Genomic DNA, 9,445 nt, shown 5'->3' with positions numbered 1-9,445 from the left:
ATCTCATCCAGCGCGCCACACTGAGGCAGAGCGCCCAAAATGCTGGCAACATTTCCCCTCTGAACTGCCAGGCCTATTCTCTACGCAAAATAGCAAAAAAAATTAGCACAATAGCAATAATGGCCCCGATTACTGCAGACACCTCCTAATTTTACTTTTAAGTTATAAGTACCTGTCATTTTCTTATCTGCCGCAAATTACCCGTCCCTTTCGTTTTCGGCGGATAAGAAAATGACAGACATAACTTTAAATAAAATTAGATGGGCTTTACAGGATTTAGCACCCCTCACGTGCAATATTATTCTAGAAAACACATTAGAATTTATGTACTTAGACACACTATGGCAAAAAAAAAAACAATCTGATAAACCTCCCGTCGGATTTTCGCATTTTCCCTTGTGCCCCACATATGGGTCATGCACGTATGAGTTTCAAATTGAATGCATCACATGTGGTTCATACACAGTGAACGTGTTAAGAAAAATAAAACTCAAGGTTCACCAACAAAACCTTTACTCCAGAACCAAACACAACTCAAACCATCTCGATCAGCTGATGACGCAGTCTGACTTCGCCTCTTGCGGCGGAGGCTTCATCTTGTCTTCGAAAGCCTAAAAAAATAATAAAACATAATATATTTAGATCATCATCATCATCTTCGTTATCAGCCCATTAACATTCCCACTGCTGAGGCACGGGCCTTCCCTATGAATGGATAGGGAGCTCGGGCCTTAAACCATCACGCGGGCTCAGTGCGGATTGATGGTTATTAACGACTGTTAATGCAGCCGGGACCAACGGCTTAACGTGCCTTCCGAAGCATGGAGGAGCTCGAGATGAACACTTTTTTGTGGTCACCCATCCTATGACCTTAGATATTAGTAGTTATTATGAAAGAAAAGACGAAAGAAAATTAGGTACTTAGTTTCCAATGTCAAAGATAAATTATGAAATTTTAATTGCTAAATAGAGACAGACCTAAAGCTAAAAAAAAACATTATCTTTTTTTCAATTTAACGTTTTTATGACTTTTAATAAAGAACAACGAAATAATATATAAACAGCCTATACACGTCCCACTGCTGGGCGCAGGCGTCCCCCCAATCAACCGGAGGGGGTATGGAGCATACTCCACCACGCTGCTCCACTGCGGGTTGGTGGTGTTTGGGCTACTAGCCCGGGACCAACGGCTTATCGTGCCTTCCGAAGCACGGAATCATCTTACTTTTTCGCACACTCAGGTGATTCAAGCCTGCAATGTCCTTACCAAACAAAGGAAAGTCTCACAAAGTGATTTCGACAATTTCCCCATTGGGTATCAAACTCGGACCTCCAGATCGTGAGCCCAACGCTCTAACCCCTAGACCACGGAAGCTGAAGAAGAATGTAATAATAAATGCGTCATTTTATTGATTAATAATTTTTCTTTTTTAATTGTCAATTTGTGTAAGTTTTGAGTCAGATGTTCTATATTAAAACGGTAGACAGATATGTCTGCCCGTAGAAAATTATGGATCTACCTAATCCACTCCAATCTCATCAGTCATCCCGTGATCATGGCACTTGCAACAATGTCGAAATATCGGGAGTCTCATATCCCTGCTTTTAAACGCGGTAAGAACCCGTTATTATGTGTTTTAATTAAGATGTTCTATATTGTGTGTCATCTTTTTGTAATAATTTATTTCATTCTTTCTAATAATAATAACCTTAGCTGCTGCTTGCATCGCATTAACAATCCTAGGGCCTTCCTTCGCTAGCATAGCCGTCATTCGCTCTAAGACATCCTTGTGAGATTCAGCCATTTTCTTTAAGACTTCCTAGAAAAAAAAAACAATAAAAATATTCATTATCAGAATCAGATTCAACGTAATTATCATGGACAAACTTGTTGAAGGTCAAAGTAACATTTTTGAATCTACGTCATTTCGCAAGGTGTTATGGCTGAGGAGAAGAAATGACAAGAAACTGCAACAGCAACACATTTTTTAAATCAATGTAGGTATACATTACAAGTTATTTAATAACTAGAGGAACACATTCAATACCAGAAATTTTTATCATTTAGGTAATCATTAATCTTATAATAAGCTTTTTACATAAAGTAAGCTTCACATAAGCATTAAATTTATTTTGATAAATTCTAAATATTATGTGGTATTTTATTGTAAAAACTTATACATAACCCCAAAAAAGATGAATTTAATTTACTTAATCTAGAATTTTGAATAGCAATTTTATTTTTATTCCTTGTATTAAGCATAAAAGACGAAAGAAAACAAAATATCATTATTCAATAAAGGACAATCCTTAGGTCGGTAACTTTTTTAAGTACATTTTTAAAGATAATAGTTAAGGCTTAGGTGAAATTCACTTAGAACTACTGCGGCTCACAACCTACATAGCCGAGGAAAAGTTTAGTGATTATTTAGAAGATATATAAATGCATGGGATTAACTGTCTGGGAACTGATATTAGGCAGCCAAATTACTAAAATGTACAACAATTTTTTTTTTTTGAAGTGCGGCCTTTTGCCTAGGTTTTTCTTGCAGCTTCTTTTCGCCGGCTTTACAGTTGTGAGAAGCTGCAGTAGTTTTAGGCGGATGAGACGTTCGTTATGTAAACAATGACGATTCAAAAGGTAACTATGTTGCCTACCGAATAAAGATTTTTTTGAATTTGAATTTAATCTAATGGCAAATGGAGATTTTTGCATTGAGTATTGGGTATTCAGGGCTTGCGTGAGACAGAGTACTGCGGGGCGGAAGGCAAGAGGGAAACCACTGCCCTATTTTTCCTTAAAAAAGTAGCATGGAAAATGCTGCACCGAGAAGAGCGTGGCTCTTAAATTGTGAAAGACAAAATCCCTCTGTCGGTTTTTACGACACGCCCGGGTGACACGCAGCTGATTGCATACTGTTTTTTATTCGCTTCCACTCCAACGTAGAAGCCAGTATTAAATACTTAAATGAAACCACGTTTAGTTAGAAATCGAGTTTATTCATTAGAAAATAAAACTAAAATCAAAAATGTAAAAGTATAAATAAGTAGGTGGATATATGTATATATAAAAAGTTATGGTTTTTGACCGCAAGAGAATTGGATTTCATTCATTCCTTAGCCGAGAGTATGGGAAGCGCTGAGGGTTGCCAGATTATAGGGCTTTTTCTCAATCGCAATTTTAGGGAACAAATAACTTGTTAGGGTAGTTTTGGGGAAACAAGAACTATGACAGAAAAAAAAATGTTTATAAGTGCCCAGTTGGGCGCGAACTTCGGCTCGGCGTGTCGTCTGACAGGTATTTATTCATTATTAACATTAATAAACAATTAATCGACTCTAGTGGGTCGATAGCGATGAGCACTGAATGAGGGAAATCGTCGACCACGCCGGGGTCGGTATCTTTTTTTTTGACGTAGATTTGCCGCAGATGGCATGAACCACTTGGCTGGACAAATGGGGAGCGCTGAAGGCTCTCACCCGGTACAAAGTTTAAGACAACAGGCCTGAGGGTGCCAGTTGGGCGCGAACTTCAGCTCAGGGCGTCGTCTGAGAGGAAAAAAAAATTGAAAGAATTAATTGACCCTTAAGCGCTGATTGAGGGAAATCGTCGACCACGCCGGCGGAGTCGGTATCGGGGTTCTGTAGTGTTTTGTGTCGCGAGCTGATTGGCCGTCTCTATGGCTAGACTAATCGGGTCGTCGGGATCGTATATTACGCGCGACGCCGATGCTTTTCAGTACCGTCCCTAAGCGGGATGTGGGGGTCGGTATCGGCGATCAGGGTTGATGAGTCTACTTCATTTCTTTTTCTTCCTCTGCCATCCATCGAGGTCGAAGACCGATGTCACTCCTCCAATTCTTACTTCTTGCTGGGTTTCGGATCCTCCATAGCCCTTTGAAACTCCGTAGCTGCACTTTGTAAGGCCTGTATTACTTTTGACGCGACTTCGTTGAGATTCTTAGTCACTTCAGCTATCGTTTGTTCATTGTCTTTCAATAGTTGCGCAATAACGTCCTTAAACAAACCATTTTTATATAACAACATAGCGTTTAAACGCTCGCGGAGTTGTCGCAAGGCGTGTCTGGTCTCTTCTGTTCATTTTAGTTTAGATTTAGTACTTCTAAGGCATAAAATTTATGGAATACCTACACGTCAATTTTAAGAAGAAATCTGAAACAACCGTCTACTTTTACATCGGCCAATAACCCGACAGAATTAAGTAGACAGCACGTCAAACGGAATGCCTATTTTATTCGCATGGGTTATTCATTCATTTTAAAATTAACTTGTTCATCCGTCCTTTTCCTTTTCGGCGGATAAGAAAATGACGGTATAACTTACAATAAAATTTGTAGGTGTCTGCAGGAATCGGAGTCAATGGGGTATTTAACTTACATCGAATTGTTCTTTAGTAACTTTCTGTTGCGCGTGGACCTCTTTAAACATCTCCGTGGCTTCCTTTTCGGATTTGTCCACCATTTGTAGAATTTTCGCTGCAAATAAAACATTATAAAACATTGTTCTGTTTTTGGCGCACAGATGGTTTTGCAGCTGTGTTAAGGAAACGTGTTGCTTCTCTCATGCAGAGAGTAATGTCCAGTTCTAACACCATCATTAAAAGTATTGCGACAAGTTTCGACTCTCACATCATACGATTCTGGACTTTGCTCTCTGTGGGGAAAAAGTAGTAGTCATTGATAGTTATTTAAGTATTGTTATTATTGTCAGGTGTTGTTATTTTTGTAAATTGTATTATTATATTTTAAATGTGTTGTATTTTGTATGTATGGATTTTTTTTTCTGAAATAAAGCTTTATTATTATTATTATTATTTTTTACTTTAGTTTATCTCCTCTGTCGGAGGGTATTTATTATTATTATTATGTACATGACGGGGGCTCGGTGGCGCAGCGGTAAACGCGCTCGGTCTGCGATTGTTGAAGTCAAGCAACTTACGCAAAGACCGGTCATAGGATGGGTGACCACAAAAAAAAGTTTTCATCTCGAGCTCCTCCGTGCTTCGGAAAGCACGTTCAGCCGTTGGTCCCGGCTGCATTAGCAGTCGTTAATAACCATCAATCCGCACTGGGCCCGCGTGATGGTTTAAGGCCCGATCTCCCTATCCATCCATAGGGAAGGCCCGTGCCCCAGCAGTGGGGACGTTAATGGGCTGATGATGATGACATGACAGGCTTGCACCAGTGAGTTATTAATTTATCTCAAGTGCAGTTTCCACTAACACAGTTGTCTCGACCATTATAGACGGCGATACGGCTCACCTATCACGTTGGTCTAACAGAAAGCTTGTTTTTAAATATGGAAACACTATTGTGATCACATTCATTCGCGGAGCTTTCGCTCTTCTTTTCTCTCAATACAACACAAGACAAGACGCTGCTGTTTTATTTTATAAAATCAATTTCACCGTCCCGACACCCAAGGATTTCTTCAGGTACTACTCCAAACACCTCCATCAAACCACAGTATACAATAAATACTACGGTAACTCTCCCCCCGCACCAGTAAAGGGGTTTGTCGACTTCTATAAGATTGAAGGGGTTTGCCGACTTCTATAAGAGTGAAGGGGTTTATCGACTTCTTTAAGAGTGATGGGGTTTGTCGACTTCTTTAAGAGTGATGGGGTTTGTCGACTTTTATAAGAGTCAAGGGGTTTGTCGACTTTTATAAGAGAAGGGGTTTTCCGTCTAATCACGGGTCTAAGTGGAGAAGACCCAGAGTTTGTGCCCTTTTGTTTTTGTGACTATACAGTATCCTGGGAGTGGTAAAAGGGCAATCTGTTTCTACGACACGGCGGGAAGCTCCCAGTCCAGCGAAAGGAATACTGACTGTAGTGTATAGATATTGCTATCCTTGTCTCGGGCGCATACGTCATCTGAATACAGAGCAAGAGAAACAGTCAGTCAATGCAGGACGGTCTGCCTGTACGGTCACGAGCATTAATATGTATACACTTTGGTACCATGTCACATTAACTTTTTTGACAAATTGAACTGTAAGTCTCACTGAATGTCAAATGTGTTAGTGCGACAGAATCCTAAAGTGGGTAAGTACATTATATTGCTCATGACTGTACAAAGTGATGGTGTGTTGGTGAGCCAAATCATAGCAGTACTTATACAAAAGGTGTACTCTACACTGACCATCCTTCATCCACTTAACGATGTTCTTCACGGTATTTTGTCCGGAACTCCTGAGTTTTTCGTAAGCCTCGTCGACATCCTTAGATGTGCTCATCACAGAATTGCACTTTCAAAAAAACTCTGAACTGATTTTTTGCCTAAAATTTTAACTGACAATAAATCTGTCAGTGTGTCCGTAAATCCAGAGAGAATTATAATTATTAAGTAAAACCTTCTTTAACATAATATAATGATAATATAACATAGTATAAGGATAATCTCTGTAGGTGGGGATACCTGGCTGATGGTTGCGGTGATTGCGAGTGTGGAGAATCACCACAAACTATGGCTCACCTTTTGTGCTGTCCTAAGTGCCCTAACACCTGCACTATTAAAGACCTTCACGAAGCCCCTGACTGCCGTAAGCGTGGCCAATTATTGGTCAGCAAAAATTTAATATCGATCGCCATCGACTCGCAAAGAAGAAGAACATAATATAAGCTCACGACATCCCAAATGGAGGTACAGAGTTACATCCTCGTTATATCCATCGCAAGATGAACTAAGTACCCACACCTCACCGAGCTTTCTGTTAGACCAACGTGATAGGTGAGCCGTATCTCTCTTAAATCGCACAAAAATAAAGAGATTGGTGCTCATTCCAGTAGCTACACACCATCTAATTTTATTTTAAGCTATACCTGTCATTTTCTTATCCGTCGAAAAGGAAAGGGACGGGTAATCGACAGGCATAAAATTTGTGGAACACACGTCAATAAACATTGCATTGCGCACTTTCGCAAATGTAAAATTGCAATATTGCTTTTTTAGATGAATTGCTTCGTCGAAAAAAGTTTTCTTTTTTCCATTTAGCTTATTTATTAATTTTAATAAAGAAATATGTAATAATAAGTACATTTTATCACGTTGTTCTATGACGTCACAGTGTGCTTTTTCATACAAATTCCATAATAATTTCGTATTTTGACGTTGAGTGAAAAGTAACTGATTTGACTGGTTAGAAACTAGCCTAAACCCAGTCGTAGAAGGACGTACATTAACCAAGGAGATGTCCTTAGAAAAGGTTCCGTACGATCTACTCTGAACCGGCGTGCGTGTATGAAGCGAATGATGAATGTGAAGGAAGCTAAAGTGTGTCAGGATCGAAGCAAATGGGATTCTGTAGTCTCTGCTTACTCCGGTGGGAAATAGGCGTGAGTATATGTATGATGTGGCCGTTCCGGACTCGTGGTCACACCAGGTTGTCACACCAGTATGACAAACAGGAATTTTTTTCTTGTTTGTCACACCGCTAACAATACTACACCTTTTATCCTGACTTGTCATTATTAAGTAGTGCTGTGTTTATCGGCGTATAAATTAAAATTGATTTTATTTACGAAATTATACTTTATTTAACAGAAACTTATCACTATCGATTAATTCTTTCAAACATTTTTCCTCTCAGACGACGCCTTGAGCCGAGGTTCGCGCCCAATTGGGCACCCTCAGGCCTGTTGTCTTAAATATTGTACCGGGTTAGAGCCTTCAGCGCTCCCCATTCGCCCGGCCAAGTAGTTAATGCGATAATATGACTTATTATCAAATAAAAAAAAAACTGGTAATTATGGAAAAATCCATTAGTTCGCCAGTGATAGAAGATAGGAATAAACAAAAAGAATGCGCTATTAAACATAATTAATCTCTTTGCACAAATATAATGCCTTATGGCAAATATCGATATATTTTTTATCATCTCCGCACTAACAATGGTGTGATAAAAGGTGTTGTATTGTTAGCGGTGTGACAAACAAGAATAAAATTCCTGTTTGTCATACTGGTGTGACCACGAGTCCGGAGGGGATGTGGCATACTTACAGTCTTTCATCCATTGGACGAGGTTAGCAACCGTATTTTCACCAATTTGTTTCAATCTTTCATAAGCTTCGTCAATATCTTTCTTTGAGCTCATAATTTTGATTCAAATATACCTTTTATTATGTTTTTATGTCAAGTTTTACTGAGATTTTCTGGGTTATGTTTGTTTAGGTAAAATATTTTGTCGTTTTTTTAGTTTTATACAAGTTTTGGACAGATTTTTGACGTTAAAGATTTTTTAAATCTAGGCAAGAAACAATGTCTCAGTCAGCCAAAATGATGGCAGAATTAAAATTGATCTTGGTGGAAATAATAATAATTCTTGCAAAAAAAACTATAAAAAAATCTTCTAAACGTTGATTATACATCCAAAACAAATGTCATTTTGACAACAAAATCTAGTAGCAAAATAATAAAATGTTTTAAATTTAAACCAAAAAGCCTCCAAGATCGAGTTGACCATGGAATTGAAACAAAATTTCCGTTTCCAAACACTGCTCTGAAGCGAAATCAATTCAACCGGTAATTTTCATTCAAGAAACTTCGAGCTGTTGTTGAAGAAATTTCAAACATTATCCACATTTCCAGCACAAGGGAACATTAACAATAATAATGAATAAGGGACTTTCTAAGCTACGTTCCACAAACACAATATAGATTGGGGTGTCCCTTAAGTTGCATAAAATTAATAACCCTATTTTGAAAATCCATAGTTTTAAAAAGTATAACTTTTAAGGATTTTAATGATTGTTTAAATGATTACGGATTTTCAATATAGGCATTTTCAGTTTTGGATTTTAATATAGACCCTATAAATTGCGCTGTACATATTTTCCTTCGTTTAACCTTCTAATTTCATGAATAACAAACAGGAATGTTCGTTTTTGGGTATAAAATGATGACCGTTTTTATTTCACGCAGGAACAATTACTCTTCCACCCATTATTATTATTATTAGAAGCAATATAGATTGCTTCTCTTTATTTTGATCAGAAGTAGTATCATAGTTGTATACAAATCTGGTCCAAATATCAAGCAATAATTATTTTTATATTATGTTTTTGCCATTATAAATTATATTTTTGAATAAATTATGTAGATTATTATAGATAATTATCCCGTTAAAAAAATGTAAAACGCCATGGATATTGTTTTTGGAGAACGTATTCTGGAAAGTCATTCAAGTTCAAAAATTCAAATTCAAAAATTCGAATTCAAAAATTCAAACTCAAATTTAAAAAATCAAATTCAAATATTCAAATTCAAATTAAACAATTCAAATTCAAAAATTCAGATTCAAAAATTCAAATTCAAAAACCATCAATATTATTTGTTATTTATTTGCTCATCCATCTAAAAAAGCAATATTGCTATTTGAAATTCATTTGCATTGCGCACGTACTTACCTACTTTTGTATGGGTTT

At 37.6% G+C, this 9,445-nt stretch overlaps 1 protein-coding gene across 1 annotated transcript; it reads right to left on the bottom strand.

Annotated features, from left to right (window-relative positions):
- Nucleotides 1-548: 548 nt before the first annotated feature.
- Nucleotides 549-8,198, bottom strand: LOC126379069 (uncharacterized). Its single transcript, XM_050027632.1, has 4 exons — nt 8,022-8,198; nt 4,399-4,496; nt 1,710-1,820; nt 549-611 (listed from the first exon to the last, which is right to left on the bottom strand). The coding sequence occupies exons 1-4, from the start codon at nt 8,113-8,115 to the stop codon at nt 549-551; spliced, it is 366 nt and encodes a 121-aa protein (XP_049883589.1). The 5' UTR covers nt 8,116-8,198.
- Nucleotides 8,199-9,445: the final 1,247 nt, after the last annotated feature.

Source organism: Pectinophora gossypiella, chromosome 28, assembly GCF_024362695.1.
Source record: "Pectinophora gossypiella chromosome 28, ilPecGoss1.1, whole genome shotgun sequence".
NCBI lineage: Eukaryota > Metazoa > Arthropoda > Insecta > Lepidoptera > Gelechiidae > Pectinophora > Pectinophora gossypiella.
This window is presented reverse-complemented; position numbering and strand designations above follow the sequence as displayed.

Coding starts and splice junctions, on each gene's coding strand:
- LOC126379069 (XM_050027632.1), bottom strand. CDS start 8,115: ATGAGCTCAAAGAAAGATATTGACGAAGCTTATGAAAGATTGAAACAA. Junction 4,497..8,021: donor CGTCCAATGGATGAAAGACT/GTAAGTATGCCA, acceptor TTTTATTTGCAG/CGAAAATTCTACAAATGGTG. Junction 1,821..4,398: donor TTACTAAAGAACAATTCGAT/GTAAGTTAAATA, acceptor TTTTTTTTCTAG/GAAGTCTTAAAGAAAATGGC.